General features: G+C 47.9%; 1 protein-coding gene across 1 annotated transcript; it reads right to left on the bottom strand.

The window, feature by feature from the left end:
* Positions 1-305: 305 nt before the first annotated feature.
* LOC140904902 (cytochrome P450 2D14-like) lies at positions 306-24,933 on the bottom strand. Its single transcript, XM_073327258.1, has 9 exons — positions 24,610-24,933; positions 15,528-15,699; positions 13,892-14,044; positions 12,960-13,120; positions 12,662-12,835; positions 10,039-10,180; positions 5,530-5,717; positions 4,110-4,251; positions 306-484 (listed from the first exon to the last, which is right to left on the bottom strand). Exons 1-9 carry the CDS (start codon positions 24,820-24,822, stop codon positions 306-308), a joined length of 1,524 nt encoding a protein of 507 aa, XP_073183359.1. The 5' UTR covers positions 24,823-24,933.
* Positions 24,934-25,165: the final 232 nt, after the last annotated feature.

Raw genomic sequence — 25,165 nt, forward strand, 5'->3', positions numbered from 1 at the left:
TTTTTCTACAATTATTTCAATTGTTGCCTTCAAGAGTTAGTAAGAATATACATTAAAATGTTATATCTAACCAGTGTCCCTCCAGGGACTTGATACAAGATGTGAGAACATGTTAGTGTTACAGCTGAGTAGGCCTAATATTTATTTAATTCTCTTTATTTTAATACAGGAATTAGATACAGTGCTCCTATCAGCTAATTTCTAAATTATAATCTGCAGAAAACCCTAGAGTTTTCAGGTGCCTAAGTGTCCCCTGGAATCATGGTTAAAGTTGCCCTCCTCCCCAATCTGAAAAGGTGCTCCTGTTATCTTGGGGCAGCCTGGATCTGGTAGGGGTGGGGGGCGAGTGTCGTGGCAAAGTGTCCATCCTCTCGAGGCCTGGCCTGGCCCTCAGGAAGATGGATGGTGAAGTGCTGCAAGAGGCTGGTGAAGAAGAGGAAAAGCTCCATCCTGGCCAGTTGTTCCCCCAGGCAAACACGGCGACCTGCAAGCGTGGGAGTGAGAAAAGAGGGGAGGAGGAGGATAGAACACCACATGTAAATGACTAGTCACTGAAGGAGTAAGACCTTACTGCGCACCCACAGGTTGGAGTGAACAGAGAATCTGCCTCCATATGCAGCAGATAGTGAGTCTCCCTATTCCCGGACCCTGTGTGAACAGGAACAACTAGGAAATACTTCTCTAGACCAACCAATGTTCTGTTTAATCTGATTCCCTGTCTCTGATTGTGGCCAGCACCAGAAGCTTCAGTGGAAATCATAAAACAAAAGACTCTGTCAGTTGATTTGGAGAGGGGAATTACTGCCTAGTTAGCCTGACTCAAAAGGGTCAGACACTTTAATACACAGGGCTAAATCCTCAGCTGGTTAAATTGGCACAACTCCATTGATGTAAAAGGATCTGTGGTAATTTACAGTTGAAGATCTGTCCCATATGCTCTTTGTGGAATTCTTAACTTCTAGAATCAAAATGGGCAAATAAATGCCTTTAGATAGAGAAATCTGAGGTGGAATAACATGCCCATGCCACCAGACAGGAGATTCTGGTTCAAGTGCGATCTGGGGATCATGTATTTGCCTTGAGTCCAGAAAACCAAAGTGGTACATCTTCACCAATGACCCATCTCAGTCTAAACCACTGCAGCAAGCCTTTGCAGTACTCGTACAAACAGGATCACCTCACCGCCAGCCCGAAAGACTTCACTGGTGCCATATCTACTCCCGTAGCCACTGCAAAATCCTTCTCTTGGTCATTAGGAACCTTTATGACAACACCCCCATCTTCCTCTTTGGACTGTTCTCTCTGAAGATAGTAAAATGAATCTTTGAAGTCTATGAGTTGATAACTGAAGTTATGGGTCAGACCATGATATGAGCTGGGTAAAACTGTGTTATGTGTTGACTCAAAACATCATTCAAACTGCTGTGTGAACACACCCTTCACTTAAGATAGTTGTAACCCACACCTAAAACAAGGCCTAATAGAATCTTTCCAGAAACTAGCATCTGGTGGGTAGGGAGGTCCACTTGCTATTGTGATCGGGTTGGAGGAGGCAGGGGGAAGGGAGTTGTGAGTGTGTGAGAGAACACATGAAAACTGAGAACAGACAAAAACAGAGAGAGAGGCAGAGACAAAAGCAAGAAGGACAAGCCTGTGAGTGCAGTGTGACTCTGGAAAAAAGGTTTTGGGTCTGTTGGCAAAAGAGGCTTGGGGCCATAAGCTAAGAAACTGCTCCTTTTGTTATTGGTTCCTCCTGAATTCAGAGAAGCAGGACTTTGTATGTTCCTTATAAACAAGACTGCATCAAAGAAAATACCTGACTCCTTCAATTTCTACTTCCAACTGGAATGTCCCCAGGGCCCTGAAATTTGACCAGCTGTTCAAGATGGAAAGCGGCAACACTATTATCGAGTGTAGCTATTGAGCAAATAGGAAAGGTAGAGGTGTTGTGCTTTGTGCTGCTAACAAAAAGTCCATCCTTGAATTATGTGAGGCTATAGACCAGCGTGTCCCAAATTTTTTGCCAGCGTGACCCCATTTTAGTGAAGTATTTCCTGATGGAACCCCAGACAACATGGAGGAGCCAAATGGTGTCCTCTGCACAGCACAATCTCAGACATACTGTAAGTGTAAGGTAACGCCATGTGGAGGATACCATCTAGCTCTACGAAACAGTGTCCTCCACCTGGTGCATATGGTGCATGCGAGGTCATGCTGTGCAGAGCAAAATGACGTCCTCTGCACACAAAGGATTGCCCCTCAGGGAACCACTGCTCCAGAGAGAGTGAAAGGCAGGCACTGACAAAGGGTGCAGGGGAGACTCTTATTGCACTGCAGTTTGGCACAAATGGAGGGTGGCTGCGCAATTACCTGTTTATGGACTAAAATAAAATCATAAAACAAAAACTAACTTGGCTTTTAACCAAGGTTACGTCCATGCTTTGAGCTGGAAGGTGTAAGCTCCAGCTCGAGGTGACGTGCCTCTGCTAACTCTGAGCTAGCTAGTGTGCTAAAAAGAGAAGTGTAGCCATGGGGGTGCAAGCAGTGGGAGGGGCTAGCCACCTGAGTAGGTACCTACCATCTTGGACGGGATCATCCTCAGGGCGGCCAGCCCCTCCCATTGCTCACGCTGCAGTGGCTACGCTCCTACATGCTATCACCGAGTTAGCGTGGGTATGTGTCCCCAACCTGGAACATACACCCCCAGTCTGAAGTGTAGATGTACCCGCTGAGCCAATACCTAGCTCAGCTTAGTACCCAGACACACAGAGAACCCCCCAGTACTGCAGAGTATCCTGGAAATGCGTTAGAAGCTGCCTAACTAAGTTTGTGTCACATTTTTTTCTTTGATGGGACCTCAACCCCTCTCTGCCACTGAAACGGTTGGCTGCATTGAAACAAACCTAGAGAGCACCAACCAGTCACTGGGAAAGGTTCTGTGGAAAAGCTATAATACTGCTCAGTGCATAGACCCTCCTGTCGAAGTCCTCATGGTTCACACTGCTGGGACTCCTGGGCTGCACTCGTACAAGCCTGGCAGAGGCAGTGACCCACTGGTTCAGGCTTCCCACTGCTGTTGATGTGGTGACCAGAGGGGTTAGGACAGACCCTACAGCCCCTCCACCAGCCACAGCTGGCCTCCTTTGGTGTGTATCAGAGAATCAGTATTTCCCTCTTCCCATCTCTCTGGTGAGTTGGAAGCATACGGGAAACTGGAAACATCCATCTCCCCTTTATCCCCGACTGATCCATGTTCCCCATTGCAGTGGTCCCAGAGCCTCCAGTAACTAACACCTTCCTTTGATCAGGGTGCCTTGCAACAGATAAAGAAGTATGTGGCACACAATTTTGATCATGCTTTAACAGAAAGCCTTAACTACGACCTCATCCCTTTCCCAATAACACACACCTCACCTGTGTGTGTGCACATTGCTTCTAAACCAGTTCCTGGGACTCCACCTTCAAGCAGATGTACTGAAGTATGAAGTAATTTTTCTGGGGAGATGCAGCATGCTCATGAAGAACAGAGCCTAATGTGACGGCTGGATGTATAGGCTTAAGGGACGGAGGACCTCCTTAACCTGGCAGTTCTGCACTCTTGTAGGATTAGGTAGGTGGCTTTGTTACATAAGCAACCTTAATTGATTTGTAACAATTTATTTTCTATTTAAATAACTACAGCGGTAGAAGGTGAGCAACGAATTAATTAAGGTGAGGGCTTGCCCAGTTTACAGCAGAATGTAGAATATAGGACTGCTTCCCTTTGGCTGAGTGGTTTACATAGGACTCTGGGACAAGATGCTCAGTCTCTCAAGGCCTGACCTGAAGTACAGCATTTCAAGGCCAGAGTTTCTGCACTGGAGAAATAGAGAGAGGGAGCTATTTTGCAGAGATTACATATACTGGTTCCACCAGGGTACTGTAGAACAGGCCCAGCTCAGCACAGACTGCACTGATCTTCCCCTTGAGGAAGCTGCTCTCATGATAAGAGGGACATCTTGCTTTAGAGGAGACTCATTTTCCCATAACTATAGTGGGTCACATCTCATGCACTGTGTCTCATTTCCACAGGGACGGCCTCTGCCAGCTGCTCCTCCCCTTGGATTTACCTGCAGAGAAAGGCAGGAAGGCCTCTCGCTTCACAAACTGCCCATCTGCATCCAGGAAGTGCTCCGGGTAGAACTGGTGCGGCTTCTCCCAAACCGTTTCATCCTTCAGCACCGAGGACAAGTTAGTGATGACTGTCGTCCCCTGATCCACCCCAGAGAAGGAACAGGGTACATAAGAATTGTCACACCAGAACAGACCAGTCCCTCTGCATTCAATATCCCATCTCAAGCAGTGGCCATTGTAGGATGCCTCAGAGGAAGGCACAGAACCCAGCTCAGGTACCTCATTGTATAATCTTATAGCACAATGGAGTGGGACGTTTTCAAGGCCCCAGCCAGGGCACAGCGTGTGCTCTGAAGCCTGTCGCCCTTCTCCATTGCATGCTAGCTAGACTAAGACTTTGTCTACACTAGACTTTTGTTGGTTAAACTTTTGTCATTCAGAGGTGTGAAGAAAAACACACACACCATGAACGACAAAAGTTTTACTGACAAAAAGTGCCGGTGTGAACAGCGCTTTGTCAGTGGGAGAGCTCTTCCTGCCAACTAAGAGCGGCTACCCACCACACCTTTTAGCGGCACAGGTGTCACTAAAAGGTGCATCGTGTACACATAACGTAAGCGTATGCAAGGGGTGTTTTCATGGTCTAATGAGGTTCATGTGATGAAAATTGCTTCTACTCCCCAGTTGCTTCAAATATTTTCTCGAGTTAATTTTAGCTCTGGTAAGAGTGTGCTGACTGAGAGACTCCAAACCGCAATTCTCATTGTCTTCACAGAAAAAGCGAGATCTTTCTCCTCTCAGATGCCTCAGGCCTGAGCTAGAGGAGCTTCCTCTAGGGGCGAAAGTGGAATTGAGTGTTGTGTGGCTTTGGTCTCTCCGATGAGACTGTCACCAGGGAAGGCAGTAATTGCCCGTCATTGTCTCTTGTCCATTTGGAACTGGACTGAGATGCACAGTGGCCTCTGAACACCCTTCAGATAATAGAGTGTTAGTTGCTACTGTTCTGGATTTGAACTGCTGACCTAGCTGGTAGTTTCTATACAGTCAGTCAGCATTACCTTTCTCCACCTTCAAGCAGATGTACTGAATGTTAGAAGGTGCCCAAGACAAAATTATAGTCTCTCCTGTAAGGATTGAAATCCTTAGTAGTGTCTTAGCTCAATTCGTTGTTTTTTCAGATATCCAAAGACCTGTTCAAGATGGAGCTAACCACATAAACAAGGCTGTCTCTGAAGCCCAAGGCCTTTTAAAACTGCACATTTGATAACTCGCCAATGGTTGTGTGATTCAGGGCCTGGTGCTCCACCCCCCTCTGCATGGAACCTTGGGGAGATTCACATATGGAATGTCTGCAGCTGCAGGACATAAGTCTGCAAGGGGAGAGGAGGTCTGCATCCCCTGCCTGGCCATAGATACCTTTGGAATGAAGAAGCCTTGGAGCTCGGTGTCCCGGTATGTCATGTGAGGCATGCCAACAGGAGCGATATCCCCATAACGTTGAGTTTCATGGATCACAGCACTGGTATAAGGCATGTTCGCTTGGTCCTCCATCTGGGGTGACCTGTCCCTGCCAATCACCTTATCAATTTCCTCATGGACTTTACCTGGAAAAAGACCCTTTACATTGAGGAGGATGTAACATATTTAATGATGTACATCAACACCGTAAAAGTGAGGAGCCTACGGATTTACTCTTAGGCTGTAAACTCTCTGGGGCAGGGATTGTCTGTTTATCTTTATTTGTACAGCGCTGAGAACAACAAGGAACCAATCTTGATTGGTGCCTATGGGAGCTATTATAATATAGAAGTGTAATAAGTATACTTAATGTGGGTTAATATTCTGAGAGTTTGTTAACCAGCTTCCTATCAATTATTGAGCAGTTTACAAGTGAGTCATCTCTAGGCAGTGGGTGCTCTAAGTGTGTGGGAGGTGGCTGGTGTCAGGGGCACTTGTTCAGGGGTCAGGAAGGACATCCTGCAGTGGGGAGAGGGCATGGGCCTTGTCTGGATGAACTACTGATTTCTCTCACCCCCACAATCAGAAAGCCTGTTTGATACCCCAGACATGCACTGCCCTGCTTCCCAGCTACTGATTCCTGACCTTGCAATCAGGTCTTGTGTGTTTGTTGAACAGGGAGATTGGTGAAAGCCTCTGGAAGCAAGAGTGCTAGGAAGGCAGAGTTTACCTAGAGATATCTATAGGAGGGTATTGGCCTTGGTTGGGGGCAAGGGCCAAAGTGAGCTCTGCAGACAGTGGGAAAGAGGAATGTGGAATTAGGAGCTGAAGGAGAGCACACTCATCTTTGGTTACTCAGGCCAATTTACATAGTCATCCTCCGTTCTATGGGTTAATAAGCTCATTGTTAGAGACATCCCACATTACCCATACTGTATTTGACCCACTTGTGCATAGGTGCCAACTTTCTAATTTCCTCGAGGGTGCTTGAGCCCCACTCTGCCCCAGTCCCCACCCCCACTCCACCCCTTCCCTCAAGGCCTCACCCCTGCCGTGCCTCTTCTTGCCCCCGCTCTGCCCTGCCTCTTCCTACCCCTGCTCCACCCCCTCCACCTGAGTGCGCCCTGCCCTTGTTCTTCCCCCTGCCTCCCCCCAGCACCTCCTGCATGCCACTAAACAGCTGATCCATGATGGGCAGGGGGAATTGGGGAAGAGCTGATTGGCGGGGCTGCCAGTGGGTGCTGAGCACCCACAATCTTTTTCCCCGTGGGTGCTCCAAGCGTGGAGCACTCATGGAGTCAGTGCCTATGGACTTGTGCCTCTGGCATTAGCACATTCAAGCAGGTTAGCATTTATCCCTGCAGAGACCCTAAGAGAAGGAAGAGTTACCAAGTAGCTACAAGGGTCTCAAAGTGCACTTGTCATGAAGAAAAGTGTGAGTGCTCCCTCTGACACTGAAATCTTGAACAGGGGCTTTCTCTCTCCTTTCTCCCTTCCCACAGGTCTTTGCTCTCCCCCTCAGAGAGTGCTCCACTGGAATTATTCCCCAATCACTGCTGTGACTGCTGCTACGGCAGCTTCATACCCCCAGAACACAAAGGTGACAGCAGATGCTGAACTTGTGCCACACGCTCTCAAAGAAACTGCGGAATCACCTGATCAACATCCTCTACAGCAAACAGGGAAAGATAAAGAATGAGCCCTCAAAAATGGATACTCTCATAAAAAAACAACCTTCCACACAAACTTCCTCGTGGCTGGACTTTACTAAAACTAGACAAGCCATTTACAACGCACACTTTGCTTCTCTACAAAAGAAAAAGGACACTAAACTTTCTCAACTACTACATGCCACAAAGGGCCACAGCAATGGTTCCCTCAACCCACCCAGCAATATTGTTAACCTATCCAACTATACTCTTAGCCCAGCAGAAGCAGCTGTCCTATCTCGGGGCCTCTCCTTCTGCCCCTCCACCCCCAAGAACATGATACAGTTCTGTGGTGACCTAGAATCCTATTTTCGACGTCTCCGACTCAAGGAATATTTCCAACACACCTCTGAACAACATACTAATCCACAGAGACCTCCCTACCAACACTACAAAAAGAAGGATTCTAGGTGGACTCCTCCTGAAGGTCGAGACAGCAGACTGGACTTCTACATAGAGTGCTTCCGCCGACATGCACGGGCTGAAATTGTGGAAAAGCAGCATCACTTGCCCCACAACCTCAGCCGTGCAGAACACAATGCCATCCACAGCCTCAGAAACAACTCTGACATCATAATCAAAAAGGCTGACAAAGGAGGTGCTGTCGTCATCATGAATAGGTTGGAATATGAACAAGAGGCTGCTCGGCAATTCTCCAACACCACTTTCTACAAGCCATTTCCCTCTGATCCCACTGAGAGTTACCAAAAGAAACTACAGCATTTGCTCAAGAAACTCCCTGAAAAAGCACAAGATCAAATCCGCACAGACACACCCCTGGAACCCCGACCTGGGATATTCTATCTACTACCCAAGATCCATAAACCTGGAAATCCTGGGCGCCCCATCATCTCAGGCATTGGCACCCTGACAGCAGGATTGTCTGGCTATGTAGACTCTCTCCTCAAGCCCTACGCTACCAGCACTCCCAGCTACCTTCGAGACACCACTGACTTCCTGAGGAAACTACAATCCATCGGTGATCTTCCTGATAACACCATCCTGGCCACTATGGATGTAGAAGCCCTCTACACCAACATTCCACACAAAGGTGGACTACAAGCCATCAAGAACACTATCCCCAATAATGTCACGGCTAACCTGGTGGCTGAACTTTGTGACTTTGTCCTTACCCATAACTATTTTACATTTGGGGACAATGTATACCTTCAAATCAGTGGCACTGCTATGGGTACCCGCATGGCCCCACAGTATGCCAACATTTTTATGGCTGACTTAGAACAACTCTTCCTCAGCTCTCGTCCCCTAATGCCCCTACTCTACTTGCGCTATATTGATGACATCTTCATCATCTGGACCCATGGAAAAGAAGCCCTTGAGGAATTCCACCATGATTTTAACAATTTCCATCCCACCATCAACCTCAACCTGGTCCAGTCCACACAAGAGATCCACTTCCTGGACACTACAGTGCTAATAAACAATGGTCACATAAACACCACCCTATACCGGAAACCTACTGGCCGCTATTCCTACCTACATGCCTCCAGCTTTCACCCTGACCACAGCACATGATCCATTGTCTACAGCCAAGCTCTGCGATACAACCGCATTTGCTCCAACCCCTCAGACAGAGACAAACACCTACAAGATCTCTATCAAGCATTCTTACAACTACAATACCCACCTGCGGAAGTGAAGAAACAGATTGATAGAGCCAGAAGAGTTCCCAGAAGTCACCTACTACAGGACAGGCCTAACAAAGAAAATAACAGAACGCCACTAGCCATCACCTTCAGCCCCCAACTAAAACCCCTCCAACGCATTATTAAGGATCTACAATCTATCCTGAAGGATGACCCCACACTCTCACAAATCTTGGGAGACACGCCAGTCGTTGCCTAAAGACAGCCCCCCAACCTGAAGCAAATACTCACCAGCAACCACATAGCACACAACAGAACCACTAACCCAGGAACCTATCCTTGCAACAAAGCCCGTTGCCAACTGTGCCTACATATCTATTCAGGGGACACCATCACAGGGCCTAGTAACATCAGCCACACTATCAGAGGCTCGTTCACCTGCACATCCACCAATGTGATCTATGCCATCATGTGCCAGCAATGTCCCTCTGCCATGTACATTGGTCAAACTGGACAGTCTCTACGTAAAAGAATAAATGGACACAAATCAGACGTCAAGAATTATAACATTCATAAACCAGTCGGGGAACACTTCAATCTCTCTGGTCACACGATTATAGACATGAAAGTTGCGATATTACAACAAAAAAACTTCAAAACCAGACTCCAGCGAGAGACTGTTGAATTGGAATTCATTTGCAAATTGGATACAATTAACTTAGGCTTGAATAGAGACTGGGAGTGGCTAAGTCATTATGCAAGGTAACCTGTTTCCCCTTGTTTTTTCCTACCCTCCGCCCCCAGACGTTCTTGTTAAACCCTGGATTTGTGCTGGAAATGGCCCAACTTGATTATCATACACATTGTAAGGAAAGTGATCACTTTAGATAAGCTATTACCAGCAGGAGAGTGGGGTGGGGGGAGAGAAAACCTTTTGTAGTGGTAAACGCCCATTTTTTCATGCTTTGTGGGTATAAAAAGATCTTCTATACTTTCCACAGTATGCATCCGATGAAGTGAGCTGTAGCTCACGAAAGCTTATGCTCAAATAAATGGGTTAGTCTCTAAGGTGCCACAAGTACTCCTTTTCTTTCTGTGGAAGATGCAGGGTTGGGAGAACCGGTCACATCTCCACCAGTCCCCTTGCTTACACTGTATGTCAGGGTGGAGAAGCATGAACAGCAATGCCCAGCGCAGGGTGGTGGAAGTGGTCTCAGTGCCACCGGTAAACAAGTCAACTGTTACCATACGAAGGTTGTTGTCATTGAAACTGCTCCCCGCATGCTCTTTAGCCTGAAGAGAACAAAGGAGAGCAAGATTTGACCTTAGATTTTTGTTGTGGAGAGAGGAGCAGAATTGTAGATAGTAGTAATTCATATTCTCAGACTGAAAGGTTGAATTGTTTGCAGAGTGCAGCAAAACACGTACATATGACAACAAACGCTGTAATGACTCCTTGGTCACATACATTTCAAGGTAATCATTTATTCCACACATCATGGACTTATGCTCAGGACCTTCTGCTCCAAAAACACAGGGTATGTCTACACTGCAATATAAGCCCAGAGTTAGTGGCACTTGACTCAGCTGACCCTGGGTTAGAGAACCATGGGCTTGAGCATCTACACCAGGGTAGTCAATAGGTGGACGGCAGGCCAAATCTGGACTGCTAGATGCTTTTGAACAGACCTTGAAATCTTTTTACTTACTTCTTATCATTATTGTTGTTATTTTTTTATTATTTTCCCTGTAGTCTGGACCTTGCCTATACCTTGACCAAGAAATGTGGACCCTGACAAAAAATTGACTACCCTTGCAGAAGTCTATGCTGATTATCAACCCTACGTTAAGAATTTTCGAGCCCAGGCGTGAACCTGGGGTTCTGGCATCCACACAGTAGCAGGCAGACCTGAGCCAAACCAACCATATCCCAGACTCCCTAGCACCCCCCCAGAGTGTGGCCGCTCTAGCCTTTGACTGTGGGGAAGCTTCATGCCAACCCTGCACGTTACAGGAAGCGTGACCAGCCTGCCAACACTGCCTGCCGAGCAACATGGAAGAGGCCCCTTTTCAAGAACTTTTTTTGCTTGCGCTGTCACGCCTGGGTCAGGAATTGGGCAGTTTCCTTGAGGCACTGGTGGACATTTCAGCGGCATTTTCTGACCCACCAAAGTCCAGGGGTGCAGGAACAATTTTTATAGTGGGGGTGCTGACGCTGGAAACCATGTATTTGGTCTGTGTTATTACTGCTTTAAGCCAGGGGGTGCGGCAGCACCCCCAGTTCCAGCACCACTGCCAAAGGCACCTGAAAGAGTTTATGAAGATGGAGGAGGAGTACCCAGGCACGGCAGACTCCCACTGGCTGATGCTGCTCAGTACACTCAGCATACATGCTGGAAACTCTGCCCACAGTCTCTTGCCACCAGAGTTAAAGGAGGGTCTCCAGTCAGTCTTAGAGATTTGTGCCTTTGCAACCTCAAGAGGTCAGTGTGATCACTCTCACTTGATCAGGTCAGAAATTCCATGTTGTAGCGAGCAGGGTGCAGCCAACATGCTAGCCAACCAATTAACATCAGGATTCCAAAAGTTCATATACGTACCTGGGAATAACAATCTGACAGGCCCTATTCCTGCCCTGGTAGCTTCTATGAGAACAGGACCTCAGTGCTACCTACTGAACCAACAGTCTCATTTTCTACAAGACAGGTCTCCCCACCAAGTACTCTTCAGGGCCACCGTGCTTAGCATAGGAGATATGACAGGATCACAGCAGGAAGTAGTCTGGCTATCTTTTGTAATGCTGTGGATTTTATGTGTCTGTTTTCTAAGCGTTTCTTATCTCGATTTTCTCAGAGCAATTCTGTAAATTTGGACTTAGACTTAACATGGGCAATAACTAATATGCTATTTAAGAGCCAATTAAAATGTAATTAGCTTTGTTTACGACTCAGAACAAGAAGTTGACATTTAGAAATTTCCCACAAAATGAAAGTTTTTCAAAAAGGATTTCAGGTTAATCAAAATTTAAAAAATACTATAAAATAAAAAAAGCAATTAAGTAATTTCTAAATGAAAAATTGAAATGTGCTGTTCTGACAACCTCAAAACAGAATGTTTCAGCCCTATAAAAATATTTCATTATGATTTTTTCTAAATGAAATTTTGTCAAAAGTGAAATATTTCCATGTTTCATTGTTTCATGTTTCAATTTTGCAACCAGCTGTTCTAGAAAAATATAAAAACAGATTTGGTTTTTGTTCTGGAACATTTTTCCATTCAGGAATTCCCAGCAGCCTGCCTTTGAACAAAGCTGTGACTTGGAAGGATGAAGGATGAAGGATGAAGAAAGTCTTTACTGTGACCTTTGCCAAAATGATTAAAAAGTGTCTCTAAACTGTACATGGTTGGCTTATCTCAGGGCTTTTCCACAGCCAAGTGAGCTAAGGACTCAGGTACCACACCCACTAGAGTCAATGTGAGTCTCACCTTTGACTTCTTGGGGCACTGCCTTAGGCTGTAAGTGCCTGGCTGTATAAGTACAAAGTTCCAAATATCAGCCTATTCAGCTGATTTCTGAGCATGAAGTCATTAGGCTCACCAGATAAGTGAAAACCAGAAGAAACAGAACAGCGATCTGTTCATAGCAGTTCTATTCGCAATAGGATTTTACTTGTAAACTTTACAACAAGGGACAAGGGAAGCTAACATGGAGTTTTCCCATCACTAATGTATTCACAGAGCCAAAGAGATCTACACCTGCCCTTCTCCTCCTACCTTCTCTATCTCTTGCAGAAAAGCATCAGTGAAGTCTCTCTTTTGGGTAGGATTCCAGGTCGCCCTGTGCTCCTTCACAAGGTCATCTGTGAACTCCAGGACATCCTTTTGGGCTCGGAAGATGCTCTGTTGCACTCCAGGGATGCGCAGCAGCCACGGTACTACAATAAGGAGCTAAGATAACAGAGTGAGAGAGAAAACCACACCCTATGGCTCTCAGAAAAGAATCACTAAAATACATCTAACTGATCAATAAAATGGCAGTTTCTTACCGACCAAATCATATGTGCTGAGTTACCTGGGGCAGGAATCCAGCTTCTTCGTCCAAGGCCTGTTCAAACAATTGCAGCATCCTCTGAAATTTCTTATTGTCATAGTCAAAGCGCTGACCATAGATAAGGGAGCAGATCACGTTGCTAACTGCTTTGTTTATAAGAAAATGTGGATCAAAAGGACGGCCTGAAAAACATACAAGACCAACCAAAGACATTAGGAGGCACAGCATCATTGCAGCCTGCCCCTCACTGCATGGAACATACTGAGCAAGAACCGCTAACATTTCAAGACTGCTTACAGAACAAACCACTTGAAAGTCCATGCTCATGTAAGCTGGGGAAGTTAAAGATGTCTCACATACTAACAGGGTTGGGCCTGCTCAATACTTGGAAGAGAGACCACCATGGAAAACTTAAGAATTGCAGGTTTGTGCTGCGGACTCAGTCATTAATACTCATCTCTTTGCCTCGGGACTGAACCCGGGCCGCCTGTGTACAGACAGATGTTACTGTGCTGCTACAGACATTTTTAAGTTGAGGCATAAAAGTGACGTCCTTAAAGACGTCATGGCATGTTTTGGAAGTGTCTTCGTGTTGATGCCTTCACCAGATTCCAGTTGAGGTAATTACATTCTACCAACCTAAAATTCCTCTTGCACATTCAATTGGAGGTGTCGGGGTTTTGGTTTTGTTTTACTTCCCATCACAAACTGTCATGTTAAAACAGCTGTCAGGTTCGACCCCACAGGTGGCTTCATGATAGTGCTGGATGAATGATCACTATGTGTCTGGTCTCCAAAGCACTTTAGTATCCTTCTAGCTATCAGGGATTATGTAGAAATGTGAGATACTGTGTTATTATTCCTTCCTTCATAATCAGTCATATTATCCTTTCATTTCCTTATCTGTGGAAGTCATATTGATCCCCTGCCCCATCTCCCTTGATGCTGCAAACCTTTTTCAGAACTGATTGCAGAGCATAGAAATCCAGCTTCCTCGGTCACACGCTGCTCCAGGGATTTCTTTCCCATCCCAAAGTTCCTTAAGGTGGAGAGTGCAAATCTCCTTTGCTCCTTCCACGCATGACCATATCTTGCAAGCACCACCCCTGGAAAGTATTAATAAACAAGAGATGTAATAAGCTCTGGGAGCACACCATGCAAAATTCGCTGGACAGCAACAAAATAGAGCTGACCTGGAGGGACTGGCTTCTGAGGAAGGATAAAAGGAACCAAGTATAGCTTGGCCAAATGGCAACTAATGGGAGCTATTATTTCAGCCTTCATAGGTGTAGGTGGTTAGTGCAGAAGGAGAGGGATTATTCATGGAGGGCCAAGGTATAGCTAGGAGTAATGGGATGAAATTCAGGGCCAGATCCGCAGCTCGTATAATCGGATACAATTAATGGAGCTAAGCCATGCTATACTCTGAGGGTGTGAGCCTCAGGTTGGATGTCAAAAAACATTTCCCAATGATTAGAGCTACTAAACTACTCAATAGTCTCTCAAAGGAATTAATGGATGCCCCACCACAAGTCATTTAAAATTGGATTGGACAAAGCACTGGAGGGCCTACTATAGGGAGCATCCCTGCATTGGCCAGAGCAAGGGTGGCCAACCTGAGCTTGAGAAGGAGCCAGAATTTACCAGTGTACATTGCCAAAGAGCCACAGTAACACATTAGCAGCCCCACATCAGCTCCCACCCACCCCACCCCGCGCCTCCCGCCCACCGGCAGCCCCGCTGATCAGTACCTCCCCCTCCCTCCCCGCACCTCCCAATCAACTGTTTTGTGACGTGCAGGAGGCTCTGGAGGGGAAGGGGGAAAAGTGACGGCATGGCAGGCTCAGGGGAGGGGGCGGGAAGGGGTGGAGTGGGGGCGGAGCCAGGGGTTGAGCAGTGAGCATCCCCCAGCACATTGGAAAGTTGGCACCTGTAGCTCCAGAGTCAGTGCCTATCCAAGGAGCCGCATATTAACTTCTGAAGAGCCGCATGTGGCTCCGAAGCCACAGGTTGGCCACCGCAAGGCCAGAGTATGGGCCAGGGCGAGGTTGAGAAGATGTGACTCTACAGATATTTTTCCAGCTCTAATCTTTGTTATGAAAGTGCTTTGGGATAACCCGAGAGGATTCCAGCCCAACAAGCCTCCTTTTTAGGTTGTATTTCTTTCTACCCTCCCCCACTTTCACTCTTGGGTCCTGGAGGTTCCTTGGAAGGAGGTTATTTTTTTTTACAAGCCGAGGAAGGTGCATACATATGGTGAGGGGTAGGACTCCGCCAGTTCTGACAGTGGCAGCCAATCGGTATTGATTGGCATGTACATCCCACTGAGCATTTCAGAACGGCCCTGTCTTAGTAGTTGTTGCAGCGCTGAAGTTGGGAAGGAGAGTCCCCAGTTCCATCTCGCCTGACTTCCTCCTCGCGAGAGGGAGTGTCAGGGGCAGACTCCACCAAAAGCAACGTCAACAGAGGGACAAGAGGGGGAGGCAGCTCACTCCTTAAGACCCCTCCAACCTCTCCAGGAACTCAAATGATAAAGCCAGTCCTCTGGCAACACTACCAGAGAACTGTGTTAGTTTCCAAGATACTTGCCTGCGGAGTTCTCTCCATAACCCAAGTGCTCATGTATAGGAAAGTATGGTCGGTCAGCAAAGTCCTCTGATTTCTGGATCAATGCTTCCTTTACTGCTTTGAATCCATTCACTACTATCAGATTACTCCAGCAGTTCTGAAGACTAAAGACATCTCCATGTTTTTTACTCAGCTGTCAAGAAAAGAAAAAGGAAAAATATACTGTTGGAAGCCAGATGACACTTAAATTTGCTGGAAGGCAAGCCTGAAAAATATCATCTTGCATTTCTGTACGCTCTCTAACTTAGAAGGATCTCAGAGCACTCTGTTGGGCTTGTTAGCTAATCACTGATGTGCAGCCGCCTCTGGAGTGGAACAACTCACAGCATCACTACACAGCCACTTACACAGGGAGTGAAGAACACCACCATTGTCAGATGAAGGTGCAGGAAGAGTTTGTCAGCAGAACGTAACTAACCAAGTTGAAATTTGGCCAGGGATCTTGTGAAAGTGTCATGGGGTCTTTAACGACTACCAGAGGTCAGGACCTCTTTTGGTGTCTTCAAGGATAACAGACCCAAGCGTACATTGTTCCTGGTGTGGCACTGGTTTAACCACTGACACAGACAGCCTCCTACAATGCTTCCTGCAGCACATGGCTTTGCCTAGGCGATATCCCATTCAAGTACTCACCAGGCCCAACCTTGCTTCGGTTATGAAATCTGATATTACCACAGAGGGTACAGCAGTGCTGCCTACAGATACACACAAAATAAAAATTACTGACATAAGGGATTGGGGGTGGGGGAGGGCGTTTCCTGGGATGCTGGCAAACGAGGTGCCAGCACTTGCCCAGGCTGCAGGCACTAGCTAAGAACTAACAAACTCATAGCTGGAGACCAGACCAGGTCACCTGTATGTTAGTTTGCTCAAAGTAGGTATTAGTCTTACAAGAATGTATTTCGTGTTTAGACCGGGGGTGGCCGACCTGTGGCTCTTCAGCACTTAATGTGCGGCTCCTCCTATAGGCACCAACTCTGGAGCTGGAGCTACAGGCGCCATCGTTCCAGTGTGCGGGGGGTGCTCACTGCTCAACTGCCACAGGCCCTGCCCCCGCTCCACCCCTTCCCGCCCCCTCCTCTGAGCCTGTCCTGCCCTCGCGCCTCCCCCCTCACTCAGAGCCTCCTGCACACCAGAAAACAGCTGATTGGGAGGTGTGGGGAGGGAGGGGGAGGTGCTGATCGGTGGGGCTGCCGATGGGTGGGAGGCGCTGGGAGCAGGGTGGGGGAGCTGATGAGGGGCTGCTGATGTATTACTGTGGCTCTTTGGCAATGTACATTAGTAAATTCTGGCTCCTTCTCAGGGTCAGGCTGGCCACCCCTGGTTTAGACTATGAAATGCTTGTGAGTTGCTGCAGGCGTTAATCTCACTTGCAATGTCGGTGTTCCACGCCACAAGAAAATCTGTACATTTTGCTTTATAACTTTGAAATGTCAGCTCTGAACTTGTGAACCAGGCACAGGACTCCTCCCCCACCCCATCCAGAAGGACTATCAAATTCAGCTGCGTCAAGGAACATTGCAATACAAAGGACTGGTTAAGGACCCTATCCCACCTTGGAAATGCGATGTGCAAGGAAGCTTGTTCTGTGGACTTTGAAGCTGAATGAAGGAAATAAAACAAAGTCACAGGAAAATTTTCCATCTGTTTGGCTGTCTGAACTCTGACAGGGCTAGAGATCCCCAGGGCTGCCTGCTGGGTCTGCCCCGAAAGACACTTTGAATAGACACATCACTGCAACTTGGTCACTCTTAGGATTTAGATGGTAACTCATCTGTGAGTATATGTTTGCTTGCTTGAACCTGCAATTAACTTTGTAATTTCTTTTTCCTAGTTAACAAACCTTTAGATCATTTATTACAGGATTGGCTACAGGTGTTGGCTTTGGTGTAAGATCTAGGGTACCAACTGATCTGGGGTAACTGACTGGCCTCTTGGGACTGGGAGCAACCTGAATGTGGGGTGATTTTTGGTGACCATTTATCACTAAGTCCAGTTTGTCTGGGTGGCAAGATAGACTGGAGAGTCTAAGGGGACTGTCTGTGACTTTATGGTAAGCCTGTTATAGTGATCCAGGAGCAGGGGTGCTGGAACGGTGGCGCGGGGGAGGGGGGAGGGAGTCATGGCCCCCCAGTTTTAAAATTGGGAGGGCCAGGCCTGCCCACTTTTTAACATGGGCGTAATTTGGGGGGCAGAGGGCTGCAATCCCCCTCTTCCCCAGCTGCAAGCCTCGGGCAGGCATGGAATGGCACAGGCAGAAATCATCCGCTCCCCCGCCACTAAGCGTAGCCTCTGCCTGCAGCACCAGCCTCTTCCCGTTGCTAGCCCCTCTCAGTGGCCCCACCCCTGCTCCTCCTCTTCTCCCCGATGCCCCATCCCCTGGACAAGGTGGAAGTCAGAGCCGGACAACCACCGAGGGAGCCTGGGCCACTGTAGGCAGTCCTGGACCCTCCACCTGCCCTGGGTGGCATGGCCCGGTGGGGGCGAGGGGACAGGCTGGGGGCTGCTCTTGGGCACCCCAGCCCCCTGACCGGGTTCCCTGGGTGGCTCTTACCACCACCAGGCTCTGGCTTCCAGAACCTGAAGGGAAGAGGAGGAGGAGGGGGAGGAGCTACGGGGAGGGCAGGGTAGAGGGAAGAGGAAGGGTAGGGACATGGAGCAGGCTGGGAGGCTCTCTGAGGCAGAAGTGGCTCCATCCTGCTCCCCGCCCAGCTGCCTGGGAAAGCAGCCGAATGTGCCGGGGGAGAGACACAGGAGAGGACAGAGCCCCTCTCCCTCCTTGCCTCCGGCAGGCCAAGCTGCGGGGGCACTTAACCCCCCATGCCCCTCCTACACATTGCCTCTGACTCCACGAGCACAAAATGTGCCTCATGTAAGGGAGGACCAGGGCCACTGTACCCTGGTGACAGACAGGCATTGCAGAGTGCAAAGCAGAACAGTTTAAAGCAATTATCAAATACCCCAAATTTAACCTTTTTTCACCTATGATTTGTGGGATTTCTTGAGGATTGTCCACACATTCTCCACAGGGAGAAAATGCACTTCTGGGCCAAGAATTTAGGTACAGAAAAACCACAAGTAGTTGTTTTATGTGTATATGAAAAACAAAAAAACCCAATCTATTGTGTTCCTGCTTTTCTACAGTAGCTTTCCTCTAAGCCACGGTTGGGCAATACTTTTCACAAGGGGGCCACTCCAGGAATTTTGGTAAGTCGTCATGGGCCGCACATTTCTACTATATTAATGGCCGTGGTGCGGGGTCTGGGAGGGAGTTTGGTGCAAGAGGGGGCTCCAGGCTGGGGCAGGGAATTGGGGTGCAGGAGGGGTGTGAGATCTGGGAGGGAGTTTGGGTGCAGGAGGGAGCTCCAGGCTGGTACAGAGTGTTGGGGTGCAAGAGAGGGTGAGGGGTGTGGGCTGTGGGAGGGAGTTTTGGTGCAGGAGGGGGTTCTGACCTGGGGCAGGGGGTTGGGGTGTGGGAGTGGGTACGAGGTGCAGGCTCTGGCTGAGAGGAGCTTACAACAGGTGGCTCCCGGCAGGCAGCGCAGAAGGGCTCAGGCAGGCCGCCTGCATGCCATGGCCCCATGCCACTCCCGGAAGCAGCTGTGGCCAACTGCTGCTGGCACGTCTCTGTGCGCCCCTTGCGGGGAGGGGGCAGCAGGTCTCCGTATGCTACCCGTACTCGCAAGCACCGCCCCCGCAGCTCCCATTGGCTGGTTACCAGCCAATGGGAGCTGTGAGGACGGTGCTGGGGGCAGGGTCAGCGTGCAGAGAGACATGCCAGCAGCAGCCAGCCATTTCCGGGAGCAGCATCCTGGAGATAAAGGACCAGGACCTGGCCAGTGGCGCTGGAACAGTTTTAGAGTGGGGATGCTGAGCTCTGCCCCCCCTTACCGTGTCCGTGCCCCTCACCGCCACCTAGAGCTGGGGCTGGGAGCAGGGCTGTGGTTCTGGGAGGGGGGGACATAGATAGGGGTAAGGCGGCCGAGGCTGGGGTGAGACTGTGAGAGTGAACGTGGGCTGTATGGCACCATAGTAAAAACTGAAAAATGTTTCATGATCATTTTATTAGATTTAACTCATGTTTTAAAATCATCACACAAATTAAAGTTGGCTACTCAAGCCTTCTATGAAGCACTATGTCTACATCCTTCATGGTTTCTTGTTATAATTTTGCACAATTCTGTTAATGAACTTCTTGAATGCAATGCTTTCATCTTTGGTGGCTTCTTGTGTGTCCGGTTCTTCCATTCAATGATGAAAAAGAATGCTCAACTGTAGCTGTTGTGACTGTGCGTAGCAAGAGATGAATTCCTACTTCTTTCATCCCAGGAAACGGAACACAAAGATCGGGTCGAGCCACTAGTGATGATAAAAAAAAGAAGTTGAAGTCAAATCTTCATTCATTTGTCGTATGATATTCCACTCTGTGTTCAAATTCTCTATTCTGTCCTGATCCCATGGCAGCCTCATTGCTGGTAGTGCCTCATTCCACTCAACTGTCAGTGTTTTATAAGACAGGGATCTGTAAAAGCTACGTAGAGGTTGAGTAGAATCTAGAAGTCGCTGTTGTAGATTTTTAAGAATCAAGTCTGTGTACTTTTTCAGTTGTCTTAATAAACACTTCTTGTCCTCTTCACTTAAGGATTCAATATAAATGCCTTCATTAGTCAACTTCTGGACTGAAGTCTTTGCTTCTTCCAGTACTTTTTCAATGGATGGCTCTCTGATTGATCCAAATGTAGCTTCTATTGCTGGACAAAGATCTACTACTGTTGTAGCAGATGCCTGGATGGCATTGTTTAATGACCCAAGTGGTTTCAACAGTAGACTTACAAGAGAGAGAATGGCAATAGTCTTCTCTGAACATAGTAGCAAAAGTAATCCACTAGCCTCACTACTTAGATCCATCCCATCTTGGTAGATACTTTCCAAAGCCAGTAATAACAGCTGAAGTAATTTTAAGACAACAGCCAAGGATCGCTCATGAGAAAGCCAGAGGGTTTTCCCAGGTTGGACTAATTTGAACTTCAGTCCCAGTGTATCTTCTATATTTTCCAAGATATTCAGTCTTTTTAGACTCTTGCTGAAAAAAGAATATAATGAAGACATTGAATTTATAGCTTTTTTAATGTCTTTTGAAGATTCTGCTGCTCATACTAGTGCTAGTTGGAGTAGATGGCCTCTGCAGTGTGTATAGGAGAGATTAGGGTTACACTTTTCTCTGAGCAAAGCTTGTACTCCACCACGTCTTCCAGAGAAGTTTGCAGCTCCATCAAATGCACAAGCAGCCATCTGTTTGGGGTCCAATTGACAAGCATTTAACTCTTCTAAGATGTGGGTTGTCACAGATGAAGCCGATGTGTCTTCTATAACTTGAACATCTAGAAATGCATCTACTGGCCTACCCTTGACATCAAGATAACGTACACAATGACTTAATACTTGATGACCATTTGCATTGGTGCATTCATCAGCCATGTATGGAACTTTTCTGAATGCAGTGAGAGTTCTTCACTTTTTCAACTGTTGAGTCTTTCAGTGTTGCACCATATGCTTCTAGCCAGTCAGTTGAGTTTCTTGCAGAAAGACAGTGAGCATTTGCTGGTCTTGTTCAGAACCAGTGTTCAACTTCAGGATTAAAAGTGACAATGCGCTTAACATTGGCCTCCAGTTTTGTAGTGTGTGGTATCTCTTGCCTACATAGAAAGTATGATGCCACAGCCACGTTTGTTCGCATGAACTGTGTTGTGTAACAGCCTCATTAACACTCACCAGTGTTGTCCTTGGTCAGTGGAGACTCAGAGTTCAGAGGTGTTTTCACATAAGTTCACCTCCCAGGTGGGAACCAAGAAGGCACCTTGCTCATTCCTCCAGCTGCTCACTGTTCGCTCTGGCCACTATTGTTCATTGTGCCACTGTTCACTCCATCGCTCTGTTGCCAATGGCCCTGCACTGTTACCTTCTGCTGCCACCTGCCACTGTGACCTCTGCGAGTTGATCTCTTGATCTCGACTCTCAATGATTTCAGCTGAGCTCTTGGTGGGGGCACCTCGCTGCTAGTGCAGACTGGGCCGTCTCTTCCACAGAAACACTGTCCCACAGCAGGTCTGAGCACTTAGACCTGATTATCAGTGATTTCAGCTGTAGTGGTCATTTTACAGAACAAAAGACTATCTATGGAGCCTAATCAGCTCTGTCTTTAAACAGTGGAGAGGGGCAGGTCAAATAGTACTTGTGACTCAGGCAGACCATCAAGCAAAACACCTGTCCCCACCCTCTCTCTTGATGCCCTCAATCAGCAAAGGCTAAGTACAGTTCTACTGCCCTTTACTCCCACAATAAGAATAACTACATTTCATAACCTCCCCACCTCCACCCCCACATTCAAGTGATTTGTAACCCAACCCCAGCCAAAATCTATCACTTGGGCAACACAGCTCTGTTTGCTGGACACCTCGGTAGATTACGTGTGAATGTAAAAACAATCTGGTCCTGAAGCCTTTCCCCACAGCCCCCAGCTCATCACTGGCTGTCAAGAAGAGCCTATTTAGACTTTGCTTACAAATCATAATTTGAAATTATTAGGTTGGCCAACATCACCGAAATGAATGCACCGACATGGTCATAAAAACAACAGCTGTATAAGGAAGCTAGTCTATGTTCATACTTTTCAAATCTATTATACTTTTTCAGATACACGTATTTTATTATACACTGTATATGCTTTTAAAGTGTGTATTAATGTTTCAATTTCAATTCACATTTCCAAACAAACACTAAATTGGCAACACTGCATGTAACTAGTTCACAAAACTGGGGGGAGGGGTGTGTGTGTGTAGGGAAATCCTAAATAAAGGTTTCAGAGTGGCAGCCGTGTTAGTCTGTATTCGCAAAAAGAAAAGGAGTACTTGTGGCACCTTAGAGACTAACAAATTTATTTGAGCATAAGCTTTCGTGAGCTACAGCTCACTTCATCGGATGCATTCAGTGGAAAATAAATAAAGGAAAATTTACTCTGGACATCAAGAAACAAATCCTCAGCGAGAGGCATATCAGACTGGGGAAGTTTCCTAGGAGAAGTGATGAAAGCCTCATTGCTGGTCATTAAAACTGGATAAAGCCCTCAGGGGCATACCACTAGAAGGGAGAGGGGTGGATAAGAATAGGCCATTTCTAGATTTCCATGATTCTGTAAGTAAAAGGAGCTGTTTTCGTTTCCATTCTGTGAGAAATGCAAAAAAGCAAAACGAAATTGTGTGAAATGGAAATAGGGACAGAAAAGGGAATAATATGTTGTTACCAAAAATGTGGAGTTAAAACAGCTACAGGTCAAAAGAGTTGTTGCTAGCATTGTCATAATCTGATTTGATCTGGAAACTCAAAAGCTCTTTCTACTGCATGGTAAAAACAAGAACCAGACCCAGTTTCTCTTGACTGGAATGTTGAAAGGTACCAGCCTAGAAAAGGGGCCTCTGGCATTTGGCAACTACAGTCACAACATATAATATGATTTAGTTGTCACAAGCTGCATCAGTAGTTTCCCAGACAGGACAAAGCATTCACTTGCAACAACTAACCCTGCAGAGGTTGTGTGTGCTCTTGTTAGCGCAGACACAGCCAACAAGCACATGCTAAAGTTTCCTGGAGATTACATAAAAGCATATCCTGGAGATTACGGTTTTGTTCACTTTTGCTGAGATTCTTAATCATTTCTACAAGGAAGACTGTCGTCCATGCAGCCACATCCCAAAACCAGAGAAATTTTTGAATGAATGGATCTGAGCAGAGACAAATGCATTTTCATATACAATAAATCTTTCACTAGCCCTTTTCATCCCAGAGGATACAGATGGTACATAAAGGGACCACTGAAGTGCAGCCATCTCGGAGGCGGAATGCAGCAGCTGTTTAACAGTGCTATTGTGCAACAGCCCAGTACACTACTTCTACAACTGAAATGACAGGGAGAAGCTAAAGAGAGAGAGAGAGAGTCTGTGTGTGTAAGTATCACTCTCCTCCAGTGCTATCACATTTGCAGAGAATTCGCCTGGACTCGGGAGTGGAATGTTGCCCTCTGGATTCTAGAGCCAGAGCAAAGCCAAAGCAGATACAGGAGAACCTTGCAGTTAGGGACACCTTGGGAATGGAGATTGTCCATCTGTAACTCTGAAGAAGAGGTTAGCGACATCAACCACAGGGGGCGTTGGGGTTGGGGTTGCAGCTGCAGGGTGGGCGGTGGAGTCAGGGCGGGGGCAGGGAGAGTTGGAGCTTCTGACCCTCGAGTCGAGGTCCAGGGCGGGCAGAGCGCTCAGGGCTTCTGCCCAGCAGGAGCACCAGGGCTCAGGGCTTTAGACCTGGGGGGAGGGGCTTCAGCCCCATGTCTCTGCTCCTGGCTTCTGCCCCAGCCCGCAGGGGGCGCTTGGTCTCCCCATGGCTCCGTTCCCAGCTTCAGCAGGGGGCACCAGGGCTTGGGACTTTAGCTACAGTGAGAGCGCTGGGGCTGAAACCGGTGCTCCGCTGCTAGCTAAAGCCCTGAGCCCTGGCGCCCCCCCCACCCTCCCCCAGGGCTGAAGCTGGGAACAGAGCTAGCAGCCCCATCCCTCCCATGTCTAAAGCCCTGAGCCCCGGTGCTCCCAAGGGTCAGAAGCCCCGAGTCCCCCCAGCCCTGATTCCCCCACCCTGCAGCTACAGCCCCAACCCCCTTGGCTGAAGCCCTGGGCCCCAGGCAGTAAGGTATTTGCTTTTTTGGAGGGGGGGGTGTCTGCACTGCTGCCTGCCTGATTCATTGAGGACTTCCAGTTCCAGAGGGTATCCGGTTGACCGGTAAGTCCACAACTCTGGTGTTCCTATCTTTGAGGTTCAACTGTAATCAGAGAGCATTAGAGCCCCTCCTCCCCTAGGGGGACTGATGGCTACTGTGTTGGAAAAGCCCCAGGCAGGTAAAATAACTCATCCAGCCCGCACCAGCTACATTAACGAACCACCAGCCCACACCAGCCCCGCTCCCCAGCACGCTGGGCTCTCCAGCCCCTCTGGCACTGACCTGGGTAAAGGAGACGTGCGGGTTGTGGAAGTCGATCTGCAGCATGGTCCCAAGGAAGGGCAGAGAGCTCGGCCCTGGTGGGTAGCGACTCCAGCGCTTCCTGCGCTTCAGGAAATCAAACAGCAGAGCTAAGACTGTGAGGGCTATGCCCAGGGCTGGGAGGTTGTTCCCGCAGGATCGAAGCTGGGACCAGAGCCACAGGAGCAGCTCCATGATCTCTCTTTGCTCTCCTTCCCGTGCCTTCACCTCTCCCCCGGGCCTCTTTTTCCTGCTCCTGTTCTCTCACTCTTTGCTGTTTCTGCCTCCCCAGTTTCCTCCACCCATTCCCCTTCTCTCCCTCCCGGTTTATTTCTCAGACACCCGCCCCTCTCTTGCTACTGTCACAGCTTGGAGCTCCTTGGCCAGAATTGCTCTGTAGTCCCTCCTCTGCCCAGACAATACAAACTGCAGGGGAGTAGTCGTGAAGGGTGGCCCAACCTCTGTAAAAGGAAAAGGGCATAGCTCTATTTCCAGCATTGTAGTATGTAACATGAGGGAGAGAGGCACCTCCTGATGC

This window comes from Lepidochelys kempii, chromosome 1 (assembly GCF_965140265.1).
Source record: "Lepidochelys kempii isolate rLepKem1 chromosome 1, rLepKem1.hap2, whole genome shotgun sequence".
In the NCBI taxonomy this organism is placed as follows: domain Eukaryota; kingdom Metazoa; phylum Chordata; order Testudines; family Cheloniidae; genus Lepidochelys; species Lepidochelys kempii.